Source organism: Hipposideros armiger, unplaced genomic scaffold (genome assembly GCF_001890085.2).
Source record: "Hipposideros armiger isolate ML-2016 unplaced genomic scaffold, ASM189008v1 scaffold_92, whole genome shotgun sequence".
Lineage (NCBI taxonomy): Eukaryota > Metazoa > Chordata > Mammalia > Chiroptera > Hipposideridae > Hipposideros > Hipposideros armiger.
Genome location: NW_017731442.1, coordinates 4,421,654 through 4,441,883, shown reverse-complemented (window position 1 = coordinate 4,441,883; position 20,230 = coordinate 4,421,654). Strand labels below are relative to the sequence as shown.

At 36.8% G+C, this 20,230-nt stretch overlaps 1 protein-coding gene across 1 annotated transcript in view; it reads left to right on the top strand.

The window, feature by feature from the left end:
- Positions 1-20,230, top strand: part of SPG11 (SPG11 vesicle trafficking associated, spatacsin) — a 73,326-nt gene that overhangs the window by 31,132 nt on the left and 21,964 nt on the right. The window contains exons 17-27 of the mRNA XM_019644872.1: positions 1,482-1,588; positions 3,803-3,948; positions 5,131-5,292; positions 8,269-8,335; positions 10,940-11,105; positions 12,118-12,323; positions 12,581-12,689; positions 13,653-13,812; positions 14,184-14,456; positions 15,082-15,282; positions 16,317-16,424. Coding sequence (XP_019500417.1) covers positions 1,482-1,588; positions 3,803-3,948; positions 5,131-5,292; positions 8,269-8,335; positions 10,940-11,105; positions 12,118-12,323; positions 12,581-12,689; positions 13,653-13,812; positions 14,184-14,456; positions 15,082-15,282; positions 16,317-16,424 — 1,705 coding nt within the window. The remainder of the gene's footprint in view (positions 1-1,481; positions 1,589-3,802; positions 3,949-5,130; positions 5,293-8,268; positions 8,336-10,939; positions 11,106-12,117; positions 12,324-12,580; positions 12,690-13,652; positions 13,813-14,183; positions 14,457-15,081; positions 15,283-16,316; positions 16,425-20,230) is intronic.

The following is a 20,230-nucleotide window of genomic DNA, read 5'->3' as shown; positions in this document are numbered from 1 at the left end:
ACATACATGTTTTAGCTCAATGTTGCATTCAGCTGAATGCTTATCATGTGTTTTTTGGTGATGTTAATTCTGTAACATCTCTGTTAACCTTTTAAATGACTAGAGATTAGACTAAAGTGAAAGAAATGCTTTAAAAGTTTAAAAGAGGAAAATTCTAAAGGTTAACTTGGGGTTCTTTGATACTTTCATTACCAGGCAAATGCTAAACATCTTTGAATTCACAGCCACTGCAGGTTGTATATGCTCTAGAAGTTATTTTTAGATAGATTAGACAAGTAGACAGGCATCAATATATACCTACCTAAGATCAACCTGCAGAATCATACCTGTGGCCAGTGTTAATTGCTATTGGGTCAGTAATAACAGTAACAGTAGTAGTCGCTAATATATGTGTGCTTACAATATTCTTGACACTAGGCTACGTGCCTTACATGCATTATCTCATTTAATCTTCACAAAAACCCTGGGAGGTAATTACACCTATCTCCATTTCACAGATGAGGAAACTGAAGCTTTCAGAGAGACTAGGTGTGTTACCTAGGGCACACAGCTAGTAAATGGCAGAGCCAGATTTAATTCTACTTATGTTTGATTGTAGAACCCACTTTCAGTATGCTAATGAGAATATTTTGTGTAGTAAAGACTAGGAATTCAAACAGTATATATCTGGTTCATATCATTGAGGCTCACTTAGACTCAGAAATGTTTTCCTCAAAGCTACTGGCAAGAGAAGATTTAACAGCTGTATTTTCAAAGAACCTGTTCTGAGCCTTAACTCCTGGGTCCTAGCTTCTCTGTAGTTGTGAAAGGTTTTTAAAAACCTCTTAAGTTTGAAAATGCTAAAGAGTTTTTGTTGTAAAAAACAATAGAATACAAAGTATCTTAAAGTAAAGGTATCTGTTAATTTTACACAGAGCTGGTAAAATTTCATCGTGGTAGTAAACACATTTTAAATAATATTATCTGTCTCTAAAATGTTCTCTATTTACAGATCATAATGAATATGTAAAACACAACTCCCACAAGAGTGGGAGTATGTTGTTATATTTACTTTTCAAAAAAATTTTATTGTTTCAGGTGTACAGAACAATGCAATAGTTATCCTTTTCACGCTCACAAAGTAACAACCCCGCTCCTCCATCTACTGCCCTCCCACCCCCGATATCATGCTTATCTATTACAATTCCATTGACTCCATTCCCACTCTCTACTCCATGTCCCATGACTATATGTATATATAATTATAGTTGACATACAATATTATTCAACATCAGCTTCAGAAATACAGTGCGGTGGTCAGGCCTCTACACCGACTATGAAGTGGTCTCCCTAACAAGACATGAGTTGTTATATTTACTTTTTAATTCCAAGGTTCTTTTTTAAAAAAAAAAATGCTAGTTATCATCTGAGTAAACATGATTGCAAATTATCTGTCTTATCCTGTATGTTAATTAGTTTGTTTGTTTTTGTTTTATATACAGACTTAGTCCTACAAATTGTCCCTTTTTGGAAAAAAAAGAATTACATGAAGCTCACCCTTGGTTTGAATTTTTAGTTCAGTGTCGACAAGTTTCCAGTAACTTAACAGGTATGGATGCACTGTATTAAATACAAAAATTTCTCAGAATAAATAACTGGTTGGGTGGCATTTAACGTGTGACCTCTTTTAAGTAAATCATTTGGCTGTGGACAAATAATATCTGACCATAATCTAGGCTCAAGTTTTGTTTAAGAAGCAGAGACCAAAAATGTTAGCCTCTTGCCAGCCAAGAAAAGCCAGACAGAGCAGACAGTAAGTGTGGTTCTGTTCCCTTTCCCTGTCAGCCTCGTGCTCTATTCTCTTTGTATATCTCTCACCCTACCAGTTTATCACAAACTGAATTCCTAATCTCTGGCAGATTGACACCCTTTCTCCATGAAGAAGTGGTCTGTCTTCCAGGTGTCAGCCCTGAAATCTTTTAGTGAGGAGCTCCAGAGGAGTGAAAAGAAATTCACATGTTTGGGATTGTCATATCTTTTGTACTGGAGCTACTGACAGAGAGCCTTGCCCTGGTTATAATCAGATAGAAAAGCCCTGAGGGCTTAGCTGGTGTTATTTTAGAGGTTCGGGAAAGGGACAGCCAAAAAATGTCACCGACTTTTCACTTGTATGTAATGTCATTCCTTTCCAAATGAAGAATTTTTTCATAATGTGGTTTTTTGCTTTGTTTTATTATTTTGGTGCTGATTTTAAAATAATATATGTGCATTGTTAAAAAAATTGGAATCCACAGACAACTATTGAGAAGATAATATGTCTATGAGATAGCCTAGGCAGATAAGAGGGTCCATTGATAATTCTTGATATATTTTAATGTATTTTGTTTTTATTTTCTCTGTACTTTTTAAAACCTAGTCTGTATTGTATTTCATTCATCTAACAAATGTTTATCAAGCTCCTCCTTGTGACAGTCTGTAAGTGCTAGGGGTACAACTAGAAACATCTATATGTATTTGAATACTGCTTTTTTCATGTAGTAATTACAACATAAGAATTTTCCTGTGTTCTTTAGAGACAATGACCATTTTATATCTATATAATATTTCATTGTTTCGATGTACTCTTATTTACTGTTCTCTCATTTTTTCAACATTGAGGCTGTTTTCAGGTTTTTTCCTCCTATAAAGAATACTATTGCATATGTGTATAACTGAACATAAATTTTTTTGCCTTGTTTCAGATTATTTCTGTTTATTTATTTTAAGATTTTTATTTGGGAATTGGGGGAGGGAGCAGCGTTGGGGAATTGGGGAAGAGAAACAGACAAGTTGCTGTCCTTTTGTTCTTCAGTCTAGTAGTGGAGGACGTCGCTTCACTGGCCCATGTTGGTGTTATCATTGCACTCCTCCTGGGTGAGGCAGTCACTCATCGGCCACTGGACGGCCACTCATGGCAGCTCATGAAAGCTCACTAAAGCTCACGCCTGCTGCTGGCCAGCCCCACTGCAGCCTACGCCGTCGATGGCGACTCATGGCAGCCCAGCTCCAGGTCTAGTTGTTGTTCACTACCTTAGCTGTAGAGGGCACAGCATCACTGGCCCTCATGTGGGATCCGAACCGGGACCCTGCTGCTCAGAGTTGGCGTCCCAAGCCAACTCCTAACCAACGCGCCACTCAACCGGCCCACAGATTATTTCTTTAGTACACAGATAGGTTCCTGGATATAAAATTACTGGGTCAAAGGTTATACACATTTTGAAGGTTACTGTAATAAGGCAAGATTGTTTTCCAGGGGGTTTGTACCATTTTATCCATAAGTCCCAGTTTCTATACACCCTGACCAGCTCTATGATTGAGGATGATTGCTTTTTAAAATCATTGCTCTTTTAATAGGTGATATAGGCATCTAAATATTTTAATGTGCACTTTTTTATTGCTAGTACATTATATATTTTTATGTGTCAGATGTTTATATTTCTTCATTTGTAAAATTGTTTCTTTTTTCCATTTATCTGTTAGAGTCAGTATTTTGGGCATTGATTTATGTGAGCTCTTTATTGAAGACATTAATCCTTAGGTCGCCATTTGTTGTTCATTTCCCGCCTCCCCCTCCCCCCCCAGTTTATTACCACCTTTTAATTTTTTTGAGTAGAAGTTTTTATTTTTATGTAGACAAATCTTTCATTTTTCTCTTTGTGGTGTTTTCCTATTGCTTTTAAATTTAGAAAGTTCTTACTGTGGATAGAGTTAAAAATTAATTTTCTCAGAATTATGTAATTCTTAATTTATATTAAGGAGAAATACATACACTTTTATTTTCCAGATCCTAAACTGATCTTCCAGGCTAGCCTTGCAAATGCTCAGATACTGATCCCCAGCAACCAGGCCAGTGTAAGCAGTATGCTGTTAGAAGGGCATACCCTCCTGGCCCTTGCTACCACAATGTATGCTCCTGGGGGTGTCAGCCAGGTATGGACAGCACCTTTACCTATTATGGCAAATAGGACTGATTTTAAAGCTAGCAAAACTATTTATGGATTTTCTAGATATCAGGTGATATTAAAATGTAACCACTTAACAAGTATTTCATTTGATTAAAGAGCATAAAAAATGGGTGAATTTAAAAATTTTATATCATGTGTTCTTAAATTGAAAGGGAACTAATATATTGTATAGAGATTATTTTTTTCCTTTGTTTTCTCATGTTCCAGGTTTTTGTTTTGTTTTGTTTTTTTTAGCTGAGCCATCCTGCCACCTGTTGGCGCTCAGCAGCAACTCAGCTCGGGCTGGGAATAGAACTGCTATTGCTCAGAGCTTGCACTCTTGAGCGAGCACTTAACCAACTGAGCCACTCAGCCGGCCCTCCAGGTTTATTTTTAGGATAGAATCAGGATCTGTTTGTTCCTGGGAGTAAGTATACTTTAGCTCTGTGGCTTGGAAATTACTCTTTACTATTTGTCCTCTTGGAAAGGTAAAAAGGAAATCATAACTATTAGCTACCCATATGGACTCTTTTGAGGGCCCAGTGGAGATTTGCCCATTTCTCCTTTTTGGGCCTGGTTAGAGGAAACTTAAGAATGCTTTAAAATATCTAATCTTCAAAAGTTTCTTACTGATGCTAGCTTAATTTAATACCACCTCTTTTAAGATTATTGCAATATACAATAATATGGTTATTTATTCTTCTGCTTTTGATCACCTCTCAGATGTCAGTCATAGAATAACTTGAGAGCTGAAGGAGAATGACCTAGGAGTCATCTAGTCTAGTAGTTATTTTTCTTTTAAAATATTTACTACTTAATATCTAATTAAATATTTAATATTTAGATATTTTAAACACTGTAGTAGCAGAACCTTTTTCAAACAACTTCCACATACAGTTTGAAAACCACTGATCTAGCTGAACTTCCTAATTTTGTAGATGAGGAAACTGAGGCCTGATATTAAATATCTAGCCCAGGGTCACACAGGTAGTTTATCCTAGAACCAGAACTAGAATTATTGCCTTCTGACTCCATGTCCAATGCTGTTTTCACTACCCTGTATTCTCTCAAGCTAATCTTGTTTCACAAGTTCCTTGTGGTAAAATTACTTCAGTTTGGAGAAGAGGAAAACATTACTCTATACCATGTTATCTGTCTTTTTATTTAGGTTGTTCAGAATGAAGAAAATGAGAACTGTTTGAAGAAAGTAGATCCCCAGCTATTGAAGATGGCATTAACTCCTTATCCCAAGCTAAAAACTGCTCTCTTTCCACAGTACACTGCCCCTAGTGTCCTGCCACCCGATATTACACTCTACCACCTTATTCAGGTATAGTATTTAGGTAGCCGGTATTTAGGGATAACAGTCAGTGTTCAGCCATGGAAACAGAAACCACCTGGATTTTTCAAATGGAGAACGTTTAACATAGGGAATTACTTACAGAGTGAGAGCAGAACGGAGAAACCAAATGTGTGATGATGACACAACCCCAAAATTGACAAAGAACAAAACCATCAACACCTCTATGGCTACACAAACAGTGCAAGGACATGGTGTTTTTAGAACCCAGAAGTTGGAGCCATCTGTGGGAGCTAAACTCACAGCCAAGCTGCCTAACGGGAGCTGGGAACATAGAGGGTGGGGCTGGAACCTTGGAGGAAATGCCCCAGAAAACACAGAAGGAGGAAAGTATCTTGGCTTTTCTCCTCTTCCCACCTTTAATCTCCCATGTTCTCTCTTAGCTAAACTTATCTGCTAGCCAAAGGGCAGGTGGGCTTGGGAAGTGCAGTTCTCTGCAGTACAGGGAGAGCAGGGGAAAGGTGGAAATGGATCTGAGCGTACATAGATAGTTGACCTTCATATTTGTCTGCTGCATTCATCAAAAGTCACTCCATTATATCACTGATAACTCTGCCTCTTCTCAATGAACAGAGCTGTTTGTTTACTTAAATCAATGCTTCTTAACCCTTTTCAGGACAAAGACTTGAATGTGAGAGAGCTATGAGCCCTCTACACAGAAATATTGCACAGATGCATATAATTTTGCTTACATTTCAAAGGAATTCACAGATTCCTTGAAACCTATTCAGTGATCCTCAGTAAAAACACCTTCTTTGGTTCATTTCTCATTTCAAAGGGGTTTTGCTTTTTTTCTTCTGGGTATACATATTCCCATAGTGTTTTCAATTCAAAATAAGCTCTATAATTCCATACAGATCCAAAATCTCTCTTACTCTCACGTGAGGAACTCTTAGGGTATAGACTATTGCTGCTCAAAAATACGGTCCCCAGGTGGGTGCCAGTCCTTGAATTGCTTGTTGCTGAGATGAGATTAGCCTCTTGTACCAGAATGTAAATCTGTGTAGCTGCTAAGCACACTGTTTAGTTAGCAAGCTTGTTCTTTTTCTTTTTCTTTTTCTTTTTTTAACAAAGCAGGAATTCCTTAAAGAAGGAAGCAGTAAACTGGATTTATATTTATCCCAAGCTTACCTCATTGCAGACTAGTACTGGTATAAACTATAAGTGGATTATATAAAAACATAGTTTCACTACTGAAAGTGGATTCAATCAGCTTAAAACATACCGTATTTGCCAGCATATAAGACGACTGGGCGTATGAGACGACCCCCTAACATTTCCACTCAAAATACAGAGTTTGTTATATACTCGCCGTATAAGACTACCCCCTCTTCCGCACACCTTCCACACACCAAATAAAAGGTAAAACAATATCAGATTTGATTTGGCCCACTGAAGTGCAAACAAGCGTATTGTATTTCGTGTCACCACATAACCGTTTTGGCGATGTTGAGCCACCATGTCTGCTACATGTTTTTCGAGTTCTGGCCAGTGTGGGGTGCCTCTTCTTAATGCACACTTACCCCTTGGCATACTCTTTAATGCTTTCTCATTTGATTTCCAGTCCCGAACCATCTTTTCTGTTACTCCATATTGTCTTGCAGCAGCACAATTATTATTTTCCTTAGCAAAGTTTATAACTTTCAGTTTAAAATTTGCATCATACTTCTTTCTTTTGGCTGGTGCCATGATAGGGATGATAGGGGTTTGACTGGTCGACATTTTCTATGCTGTACTGTACAATGGTGCAGTATTGTGGTTGGCTGTTGGCTGTATACAAAGCCTGATTTGATTGGTCCCTGCTCCCTGTTTGCCCGCCCTGTCACTATAGCAGTCTGGTCCACCCTTGCATCAGCATCTCCCTGGGACCTCACTAGTGCGCAAGTGCGAGCTCTTCAACATTCTAACAGGCACCATGATAGCGCAAAATCGCGAATCTTCAATGCATATGTAAAGAAATATACGGTAACCTGAATTTACCACACTCGCAAAATCGCACACAGCCGAGCATACACCCAGCAGCGCTGCTGATGCCTGAACGGTATGTGGAATGAAGTGGGCGGGCATCGGGAGGCCACTATGGCACGGAGCAAGCACTATGGGCAGTCTATCTGAAGTGTACCTGGCGTATAAGACGACCCCCACTTGGAGGCATATTTTTCAGGGCCAAAAAATCGTCTTATACGCCGGCAAATACGGTAAGTAGTTTTAGATCCTTCTTTGTTTTGTTTTCAACTTGACTCATGCAGCTTTTTAGTCCTGTTATCTTCCTTAACAGACCACAAATTCTCCCTTGATTTAAAATAAAAGCTGCTCCCTCCTTAGACATCCAAATCTTGACTTAATAGTTCTGTTTTCTCCTGTATCCCTCCCACTATCTGTTTATAGTCTTTGCTAAACCTTTGGCCTAGAAGAATTTCAGTCACTGCTCCCTGCTCTCAAAACTTTTCTGACTGACTTGACCTTAGCTTGCTTTTTTCTTTGTTGTCCTTAATGATTTGCTCATCACATTTCTTTAACCTTTGACCTGATTGTCTTACTCATCCTTTCTTGACCAGCCCGTAGATCACCTTGTCATGTTTACATGATAACATTTTCTAGCTTCATAGTCTTCTTGTCTTTTGATTCCAACAGCATTTTAAAAGTCCATTTTACGTTCTAATTGATGCTGCTTCTACGGAAAGAGTGCTCTTTGCAGACATAATTTAAAGTGAAGAGAGTCTTTAAAAGGAACATAACCAGTTCTATTTTTATTAAAATAGAAAAGCGTCTCACATTCTTTTTTGTTTTTAGCCTTGCTCAAAGAATATATATCCCGAAAGATAAGGTTTTTAATTGCTTCGGAGAAAGGAAGTAGACCACCTGTTAACGCCTTTCATATAATTTTGCCTACTTATTTTAGATTCAATTAACTTTAACTCTGATTTGACTTTTCCCCTTTTTCAGTCATTATTACCCTTTGATCCTAGCAGATTGTTTGGCTGGCAGTCTGCCAACACACTAGCTATAGGAGGTAAGTCATTACCTGTACTTCTTGCCTTAGAAGCATTTTAGCAATGTTGATCACAGGAATTAATTTATATGTAAAATCAATGCAGTTTTTTTCACTGCTTTCTATTTTAAAAATAAAGGCACATTCCAACGGAAAACATTGTCTAGGAAACTGAATTGAAAACATATTTTGAGTTAAAAGTCATTGTATTCGGTCACTAGTGCTATACTTGCTGAGAAATATAATATGTACTTATCTGCTTAAATTTCTCCTTTTCCAAAAATCTCTGTTAGCAGTATCTTATTATAAAGGTTAAGAGCATAGATGTTGGCATTAGACAAATCCTGGCTCTACCATGTAATAACTGTATGACCTTGGTTAAGTGATTTAAACTCTCTTCAATTGCCTTTAAAATAAGTTTAATAACAGTGCCCACCTCTTATGTTATATTGAGAATGAAGGGAGACAAGGCATTTAAAAAGCTGTTAGCTCCTGGCACATGTTCAGCACCACATGCACAAAAACATTGCCGTAGTCTCTAGACCATAAGCATTTCTCTGGTTTATGTGCCGTTGTCTGTCTCTTTTTTTTTTTTTAGTATAGTTGACACACACATGTCATTCTTAAACTCCGCTTTTTATTTTTTTGTTTTGCATTTAGAATTAACCTTTAATATCATGTTACCTGTGGTGCCTCCACCTATATTACTCTAATGTAGGCTTCAAATTTATTGGGTTGTCGAAAAAGTCATGACTCATTTTTGCAACGAAAAAGATAGAAAAAATACGTCATGACTTTTCCGACAACCCAATAATAGTACTTTGCATATAATACACTGCCTGTAAATATTTATTGACATACAGAAAAATGAATGTTCTAATGTGTTAGTTCTATAAGTTTAAATTTCAATATATTGAATTTACCTAGTGTCCAGAGCCCATTGCAATGCCAAGCGTATGATAGATACTCAATAAATATTTGTTGAGTGCTTAAAAAGTAGTGCTGATTGCATTTTCAAATGAAAATACATGTTCTAATCTCAGTGAATTTACTAGAGAGTAGACAGTATCCCTTTCCTGTTCTAGTGCCTCCAACTCCATCACTTTGCCAGGGCTTTGACCTCCCTCTTGGAGATTGAGCACTGCTAGGTACATAGGGAAACACAGGAAATTGAAGGTATGGTCCCTGCCTGGTTTTTAGAAGTTTAAAACATATTTGAGCAAATAAAGCTCAAAGTAAATGAAACAATTATGAAAATACTACAGATTTATAAAATTGGAGAGTTGTATTTAATTAGAATGTTTACCAATTTTTCATATGGTTTTACCACTGAAAAGGGATGTAAAGTGACTGCCTGGTGAATTTGTTTCTGCGGCAGGCCAGAGAAAATTTTCTCTTGGGGTAGAATTTTCTTTTACACACAATCTTCACACTAGACCCCAACCACTAAAATTTTCAGGGTTTTATCTGAATAAAAACTTCAAGTTTACTCATTTGGCACCTGGAAGTACCATATACTTTTCATGTACTCAGCAAATATTTAACGAATGAATGGTTTATATGGAATTATGAGTTACCAAAGTTACTCTGATCTCAAAGAATACAGATAAGGCACGTGACAATTTTTTAACCTCAAAGGGGGGTGTGCTTTTAAGTAATAGCTTTGTAAGATGACATACCTTTAAGGTCTTTGTCTTTTTTTATAGGAACCAAGTCACAATATAAAGTCTTTGGAATTCCAGAGGAGGATGAAACTGTATTTCAGAAATAAGCTTTGAACTTTGAAAATAAGAACTCATGCATTATTTTCTAGAATTGGTTTCTTACCAGTTCAGAATGTTATTTTATCTCTTTTTGTAATCAGTAGTAAGTGGTTAAGAGACAATTAAATAGTAGGACTTGACAGGAGTGGTTATTTCATACTATTATAACTTCTCACGTCCAAATATCTTATGACTTTAAATTTCTCTAAGAGAAAAAAATTTTTTCTGCTATTTTCATGGGCACAGAGGAACTTGAAACTGAGCTACTCTGCTGGTCTTGGAAAGAGGATACCAACATGTAGATAATAAGGTGCTCTATGAATACAGCATCAGAAAATACAGCTAGTGATAAGAAAAGGAGGGTATTGAAAGGGAGTAAAGGATGTTCTCAAAGCATTTATTGGAGAAAGGTATATAGTGAGTGTTGGTCTTGGTGAACACAGGACTCATAAATATGTTAAGTAGGGATTTCATTGCATAATGTACTGGATGAATGAATTAAAAAGCTCCTTTTGCAGATCATTGGCAGAGATTTTGTAGCTTATTGCCATTGTGAAATTAAAGAATCATCAAATATAGAATTAAAGTATCTAAAATTACAACTAAGTTCAGTGGGGGAAAACATAATTTATAAGTTTTTATGCAGCTTCTCAGGTACACATTTTTGCATAAAATGAAGACTACCTTTCCACATTAAAATAAAATGATTACATTTTGGTGGTTCAAAGTGATACACAGTGGCACAAAATGATTTTAGCAACTAGTTTTCTTTTACCATTGCAGACTTAAGTTTTCCATGTACAAATCTGCATTTAATCGTGGTAAGGTGCAGTGGGTTAATATCGTTTCACTTCCCTCCCAGATGCATCGAGTCATCTCCCACATTTCTCTAGCCCTGACTTGGTTAATAAATACGCGATAGTGGAACGTCTGAATTTTGCTTATTATTTATATCATGGACGGCCATCCTTTGCATTTGGTACTTTTCTGGTTCAGGAATTAACCAAGAGCAAGACACCCAAGCAGCTGTGAGTATTTAAAACATAATTTGTACTCTTAATGAAAGGCATATCTGTGTATTTTACATGTGCATTAAAAAAACATACTGGAAACGTGTATACCAGAGTTAACACTGATTATATTTGAATGGTGATTTTTTTTCATTTGTGCTTTTCTGTGTATCCCAAGTTTTTGGTATTTAGCATGTGTTACTTTTGTTCATAGGAAAAAAGATTAAAATATATTTTAGAAGATAAATATTTTAAAATCATATTTTTAAAAAATGATCCAGGAGCTTGCCAAATGTTAGCATCTACTCTAAAGAGAGACTTCTATAATGAGATGTAAATTCTGTATTTAAGGTCTTTGTCTTTTATAATTCGCTTTTATAAAGCACAGAATTGGGAGGAATATTAAATATAATCAGCAGTTAAACAGAGATTTACTTTACTGGCTTGTTTTATAATTAACAAAGTATGCATTTGTATGGTAAAATATTTTAGAAGCTCAAAAGGGTGAAAAAAAAGATAAAAATCCCCCAGTGTCCTATCATTTTGCATAATAAAAAAAGTAGTTAATATCTTGTGTGTCTTCCCTTGAAAATTTTCTGTGCATATAAAAGTACATATGAGTCCTTTAAAATGTATGTGCTTTATGATGTCAAACTTTAGGTGGCATTAGTTTTTTTGGTAGTTTGTGGTACATACTTGTAATTGATAAGATCACAAGCTGGCAGTCTTTTGGAAATTCTACTCCGTGTTTCCTGGATGAAGTTAGAAGCAAGAATAATTTGGACTAAGAGTAGGTGTTTTAGAAGAAGGTAAAATATAAGGAAATGGGAGGGCTGTGGAGCCAGAAGACAGCTAACAGCTACGAAGAACCTAAATGGATGTGTGCAAGGGGCACAAAAAGGGAGGGAAGAAGAAGCCGAAATTTCCATGCGTCTGACACTGCATGTACCACTGATGTAATTCCATCTGCTTTTCCTGGTGAGAAAGTGTTTTCATGTGCTGATGTGATTTTGATTCCTTTATTTTTCAGGATCCAGCAAGTAGGGAATGAAGCTTATGTTTTAGGCCTCTCCTCCTTCTACATACCTTCAATAGGAGCTGCCTGTGTTTGTTTCTTAGAATTGCTTGGCCTCAACAGCCTCAAGCTCAGAGTTGATATGAAAGTGGCCAATATAATTCTGAGCTACAAGTGTAAAAATGAAGATGCTCAGTACAGCTTTATCAGAGAGTCTATAGGTACAGCACCTTTTATTTCTGTGGCTTGGTTTATTTTGAGGACAAGGAGTGAATAAATTTGTAGGCATTGAATTGTGAGTGGTTGGGGAGGAAATAGTTATATTCCATTGTCATCCTTTCCCTGCAGTGTTTTCCTTTAATTTCCTTCCTTGGGCCTTTTAATTGTGTACTGAAATGGCCCTGGGCCATACTCTTCAAACAGAAATGCCCAGTTCCTGACATTTTCTCTTGACCAAATTTGTTTATATCTCTTATAGCTGAAAAACTATCTAAACTGGCTGTGGGTGAAAAGGCAAGCAAAGAAGAATTGCTTGTTCTCTTAGAGGAAGGTATATGGAACAGTATTCAGCAACAGGAAATACAGAGGTTTGTGAGTTGCAGTCCTAACCTCTTTTCCAGCAAGCTTTTATTGTTCAATGTGTGTTTGCCTAACCTTTCTTCCAACACCTCAGATGTTTTCACCAGTTCCTGTAAACTTGATCTTTTTACTTATCCAGCAGATAACAGATACTCAGTAAATGGATAATGGGTTTTAACTGCATCTTACTATCAGTAAAAGGAGGGTAAAAATAACGATTTCCTCTTTAGAGATGGAATTTCCAAGAGATGGAGAGGAGCGTTGTCTCCTCCACTGCCCTGCTGTCAGGGAAGTCTCTGAAGTGTTACATGTTGAAATCATTTTAGAAGACGTGGGATGGATCTCAGAAAAGTTGATTCTGATGTCATTAATTTTTTTCTTACCAATGTACGTCAGCTGATAATGGAAGTTGAGGTGACCATCTATCCACAAAAGCCCCTCTCCTTATATATTCATGCCATCTTTTCTCTGTGCTATCCCCCTGGGGCAGGCCCAGCCACCTTAGACCCTGGGAACACACCATTCTTCTGTAACTCCTGTCACTGAGTCTCTTTTCAATAGCTTCCTGCTTTCAGCAGGAACAGATACTGTCCCCTTACTAAGGAAGCCCAGGTACCTGTCAGGACTCTGATTCTCTATGAATCATGAAAGATAATTAAGCACTTAAGAAATATTCTTGAGTGACTATTTCCTCAATTCTCCCAAAGATTGTACATAGCTAGTTTGATAGATACTTGGTTGATAAAAGGAATGAATTGTGCCAGCATGCTAATAAGAAAGCTATTGTGTGTTATGGATAAGAGTCCATTTTTGTTTTTTTTCAAAGCAGTCTAATAAATATTTGGAAATTTTTGAAAGGCTTTTTAGAGAATACACTGTAGTTTATTTAATTTTTACTAATTATTCAGTTTAAAACTAAAGCAATATTTGAACAATTTTTTTTCCTCTGTCACTCACACCTCCAATTACAGGTTATCCAGTGAATCTGGCAGCCAATGGGCATTAGCAGTACAGTTCTGCAGACTCCACAATATAAAACTGAGCACCTCTTACCTTAGAGAATGTGCTAAAGCAAATGATTGGCTGCAGTTCATTATTCACAGCCAGCTCCATAATTACCATCCAGAGGAGGTAAGCCACTGATTGTTGTCAGTTATTCAAGAAGAGGGTATTAGAACACTGCTTAGCAGAAAAATAGTGTTCTTTCTGTTGTGACCACATAGGTTTTTGTTTGATATGATACTAGTATTTTTACTAAAATTTCAGTGGGTTGGCTTCAGACAAAGGAATAGTCATTAGCACTAAAGAGATAAAGGAAGAGTTTTGTGACACCAGATTGCATATGGAAATTCACTCAAAATCAACAAACTATAAAATTATATGGTCACTTCTGACACAATTCAGGTTGAGAGAGAACAATTAATTTTGCCTATTCCTTTCTCTAACATTTTCAGCTCCAACTGAAATGGTTATCTGTTTTAATCACCTAATTTGTTTTCTAGGTAAAATCTCTTCTCCAATATTTCAGCCCTGTCCTTCAAGACCACTTAAGTCTGGCTTTTGAGAACTTGCCCTTAGTGTCCAATTCCAGAATGGACAATGATCAGGTCTGCAACAGTTCCCTCCAGGAACTCCAGAGCAACAAAGAAGAGATAACTGATTTCTTTGAAATTCTGCTCCGGTCCTCAGAGGAGCCAAACTCCTGGTGCTGGCTCCTGGCTGAAGCACTGAAACAACGGGCTCCTATTCTTAGTGTCCTGGCCTCGTGTCTCCAGGTGAGGCTCATGAGAAGCCTAAAGTAAGGACCCAAAGACCAATAGAAAAAGTGGGAAAGGATGGGGAAGGCTGACAATCAGAGAGGACATGGGGCCCCATCAGAAATGACAGCGAGGCTCTTGCATGTGTTTCCAAGGTCACTGCAACTTTTTATGCTTCTCCAGCTTGGGATTCAGGCCATCTAGTGCATTTTCTTGTGCCTTGACATTTAGTAACTTAATAGGTCAGAGCCTTGGTTGTTGGTTTGCAGTCAGAGAAGGAAGCTTTGGTAAACTGCCCACCATTTCCTCCTCTAGAGTAGACAGTCCCTTGATCAGCAGTTCTGTGGAAGGCAGTCATGTTTTCGTATACTTAGTATTTCCCTGACTTCCACATGTATCGTCTTAGTCTCTTGGCCTTTTGACCGGCCATACTCTACAGGATGGTTTATAATGCCCCTTGGTTGTTCATTAGAGTTTGTTTCATGCTTGAAGGCTTTTCAAGCCATTTTAACCAATTTATTGAGGTGACTTGTTCCAAAAAAGAAATAACCATCCCTAGTTGTAGCACTGCTGCAAACTTTCTCTGTCAGGTAACCCAGGCCCGGTTGTTATTTTATTTTGAAAAGTTCTCATCCAACGGCAGGATGCCAGTGCTATTCCTTGTCTCTGTGTTTGGATCATCACTTCTGTGGAGGACAGTGTTGCAGCTGAAGCAATGGGACACATTCAGGGCTCAATGGAGGACCACACTTGGGACCTTGAGGACCTCTCAGTCATTTGGAGAACATTATTATCAAGGCAGAAGAGCAAAACTCTCATCAGAGGTTTCCAACTTTTCTTTAAGGTAGTGATAATCACTTCATTTCTTTCCTGAGTTTAAAAGAATTACTTCAGAATATCCCATAGTGACTTTTTCAATTATTCCTATTCCTGGAATTTTTTTTTTTTTTTTTTAGCTAACAGCAATTAATGATAAGGAACTACCATTTATTTAGCAGAGTGCTTTCTATACATTATTTTAGTCAATTCTCACACTAATCCTATACAAAGATAATGCTATATGAGGATACTATGAAGTGGTCTTATCCTCATTTTACACAGTAAGAAACCAAGGCTTACAAAACCTAAGTAACATGCCCAGGGTCTCAAAGTTCTTTAGTAAGTGGTGTAATTACAGTTCAAATCCATACTTTCTAATTTCCAAACTCCTGTTCTCTGACTGAAAAGCTCCCACTGAAGTGATGGAACTGTATGGATTGATGCCACAAATAGCAGTAGGTGGGCAGGTCAGTGGAGCCCATTATCCAGGAGTGTATGTAGGGGTGTCCTAGCACCATCTAGTAGAACATGTCCTGCTCATGTGTGGTGGACCAAGTATAGAATAGACAGAAAATAGACTGTTGAGTAGGTGTACCTGGACTGAGTAGCTTTTCCCCAAAGGAAAAATAAATTTAACTTCCTTTTTAACATACATAATTTAATTCTACTATGGAGCTATTAAGAGTATTTATTTATTTATTTTTTCTTTTAATTATTTTTTATTATGAAATACACATTTTTTAGAATTACTTTCAGCTGTACAACACAGTGCAATAGTTATACTTTTTACCCCTCGAAGTGACAAACCCCCTCCCCCAATCTGCCGCCCCACTTCCCCCCAATATCATACATATCTATTACAATTCCCTTGCCTCCACTCCCACACTATACTCCACGTCCAATGACGATATATATATATATATATATATATTTTTTTTTTTTTCCACTTATAGTTGACAAGAGTATTTATTTTTTACTTTAACCTTATATTGGCATTATTAATGAGAAAATAGTATTAAGTTCAGGATTTTGTAATTTCATTCAAATTCTTCTTCAAAGGATTCCCCATTGCTATTGATGATGGAGATGTATGAACTGTGTATGTTCTTCAAGAATTACAAGGAAGCTGAAGATAAACTACTGGAGTTCCAGAAGAGCCTCGAAACAGTAAGTTGGAATTATCATGCTCTTTCTCACTGATCTGAAATTCATTGTAGTGGCCTGTTGTCTGCTGGTAGTCAGGATGTGGCAGCAGGGGAATAGCTGTTATGTGGCATAATTCAAACAAAATCATTTATTGTGTTCCAGAGATAGGGAGGAAGGCCAGGAGTTGCAGTGGCACCTTAGTTGCCAGGGATGACAGAGGTTTCATCTAATGTGCTAACTCTGATCAGTACCTTGATGCTGCTGCCAAGCTCAGTGGGAAAGTGATTAATGCTATCTGCTATGGATGCTAGAGAAGTGTGATGGTACAGGGGCCATATTCTGCCAATTCAAGATAGCTCCATTAGTGTTGAGTACCCATTAAACGATACTCCCTATTTTCCCATACCCTTAGCCACTGGTGCATCCGCCATTCTGCTTTCTGTCTTTATGATTTTGACTAAGTACCTCATATAAGTGGAATCATACAGTATTTGTCTTTACTTAGCATATTGTCCTCAAAGTTCATCCATGTTGTAGCATATGCCAGGCTTTTCTTCCTTTTTAATGCTGACTAATATTCCTCTGTGTGTGTGTGTGTGTGTGTGTGTGTGTGTGTGTGTGTGTGTGTGTGTACGTACATATACACACACATACCACATTTTGCTAATCCATCCATCCATCCATCAATGGACATTTGGGTTCCACATTTTAGCTGTTGTGAACAATGCTGCTATGAACATGGTATATATACAAATATCTCTTCACGGTCCTGCTTTCAGTTCTTTTGGGTATCTACTAAGAAATGGAATTGCTGGATGATATGGTAATTATATTTTTAATATTTTGAGGAACTACCATACTGTTTTCCATAGTGGCTGTACCATTTGACATTCCCACCAATAGTGCACAAGGGTTCCAATTTTTCCACATCCTCACCAACACTTGTTTTCTGTTTGTTTTTTTACATAGGAGTCATACTAATGGGTATGAGGTGGTGTCTCATTGTAGTTTTGATTTGCACTTCCCTAATGATTAATGATATTGAACATATCTTCATGTGCTTATTGGCCACTTGTATATCATCTGTTCGAGTCCTTTGCCCATTTTTGAATCAAGTAAAAAAAAATATTTGTGTTTTAGTTGTTGAGTTTTAGACAGTCTCTATATATTCTGGATATTAATCCCATATTAGATATATGACTTGCAGTTATTTTCTCCCTTTCTATGGATTGCTTTTTTACCCTGCTGATAATATATTTTTATGCACAAAATTTTTAAATTTTCATGAAGTCCAATTTGTATATCTTTTTGTTATCTGTGCCTTTGGTGTCATATCCAAGAAATCATTATCAAATCCAGTGTTGTGAAGCTTCTGTCCTGTGCTTTTCTTCTAGGAGTTTTATTGTTTTAGATATTAATTTAGGTCTTTGGCCCATTTGGAGTTAATTTTTGTATATCTTGTTAGGTAAGGGTCCAACTTTATTCTTTTGCTTGTGGCTATCCATTTTTGCCAGCACCTTTCATTGAAAAAGCTATCCTTTCCTCATTGAACTTACCACCCTTGTCAAAAACTATTTGGTCATATATGCAAGGATTTATTTCTGGGCTTTCTATTTATCCATTGGTTTATATGTCTATCTTTATCCTAATACCACATTATTTTGATTATTGTACCTTTGTATAAGTTATAAAATGAGTTCTCTAGTTTTGTTCTTTCTTAAGGTTGTTTGACTGTGTAGGATCCCTTGAGATTCCATATGATTTTAGGATGGGATTTTCTATTTCTGTAAAAAAAAAAAAATCATTGGGATTTTAATAGGGATCTCATTGAATCTGTAGATCGCTTTGGATAGTATTGACATTTAGACATTAAGACTTCCAATCTATGAACATGGATTGTGTTTCCATTTATTTATGTCTCTAATTTCTTTTAGCAGCATTTTGTAGCTTTCATTGTACAAGTCTTTTACCTCCTTTGTTAATTCCTAAGTATTTTATTCTTTTTTATGTTATTGGAAATGAATTGTTTTTGTCATTTCCTTTTCAGATTGTTCATTGTTTTTATATAAAAATAAAACTGATTTTCGTGTGTTGACTTTATATACTGCTACTTTGCTGAATTCATTTATTCTAAATTTTTTTGTGGAATCTTTAGGGTTTTCTACATATAAAATCATATCATCTGCAAACAGAGATAATTTTACTTTTTTCTTTCCAATTTGGATGCCTTTTATTTCCTTTTCTTGCCTAAATGCTCTGACTAGAACTTCCAGTACTATGTTGAATCGAAGTGGTGAAAGTGGGTATTCTTGACTCGTACCTGATCTTAAAGGATTGCTTTCAGTCTTTTTCCATTGAGTCGGCTGTTCACTGTGGACTTTTCACATATGGATTTTATTTTATAGAGGTAATTTCCTTCTATTGCTAGTTTATTGAGTGTTTTTGTCATGAAGTGGTGTTGAATTTTGTCAGATACTTCTCCTGCATTAATTAAGATGATCATGTGGTTTTTTTCTTTCATTCTGTTGATGTGATATACATTGATAGTTGTATGTTGAACCATCCTTGCATTCCAGGAATAAATCCCATTTGGTAATAGAGTATAATTCTTTTAACATGCTTGAATTTAGTTTGCTAGTATTATATTGAGGATTTTTGCAACAGTACTCATAAAGGACATTGGTATGTAGTTTTCTTGTAGTGTCTTTGTCTGTCTTTAGTGTCAACATTATGCCAATTTCATAGAATGAGTTAGGCAGTGTTCCCGCTTCAACTTTTTGTTAAAGTTTGAGAAGGGTTGGTATTAGTACTTTAAATATTTGGTGTAGAATTCACCAGTGAAGCCATAAGGTCCAAGGTTTTATTTGTTGGGAGATTTTTGATTGCTGATTCACTTTCCTTACTAGTTATAGGTCTCTTCAGATTATCTGTTTCTTTGTGATTTGTCTTGGTAGGTTTTGTGTTTCTAGGGATTTGTCAATTTCATCTAGGTTATCCAATTTTTCATCATACAATTTTTCGTACTACTCTTTTATCCTTTTTATTTCTGTAGAATAAATAGTGATGTCTCCACTTTCATTTATGATTTAAGTAATTTGAGCCTTCTCTCTTTTTAAAAACGCGTTAATTTCCATAGTTTTTTGAGTTTTCCAGTTTCCTTTTGTTATTGACTTCTAACTTATCCCATTATGGTCAGAGAAGATACTTTGTATGGTATCTATATATTTTTTTTTAAAGAAATTTTATTGGGGAACAGTGTGTTTTTCCAGGACCCATCAGCTCCAAGTCAAGTAGCTGTCTTCAGTCTAGTTGTGGAGGGCGCAGTTCTGCAGCCCATGTGGGAATCGAACTGGCATCCCTGGTGTTATGAGCCTGCCCTCTAACCACCTGAGCTAACCGGCCGCCTCAATATCTATCTTTTAAAATCTATTTAGACGTATTTGTAGCCTAACATATAGTCTATCCTGGAAAATATTCCTTGTGCACTTGAAGAGAATGTTTTCTTATCTGCTGTCCGTTTATTCTATCGATTATTGTGAGTGTGGGATAATAAGACTTGGAGATTATTATTATAGAACTGTCTATTTCTCCCTTCAGTTTCATCGTTTTTTTCTTCATGTATTTTGATGGTGAGCCTTTTATACATAGCATATAGTTGGATCATTTTATTCATGCTGCCAATCCCTGTCTTTTAATTGGAGCATTTAATTTACATTTAAAGTAATTACTGGGCTGGCCAAGTGGTGTGTTGGTTAAGAGCTGGCTTGGGACGCCAGAGGGCCCCGGTTTGGATCCCACATATGAGGGCCAGTGACACTGCCCTCTAC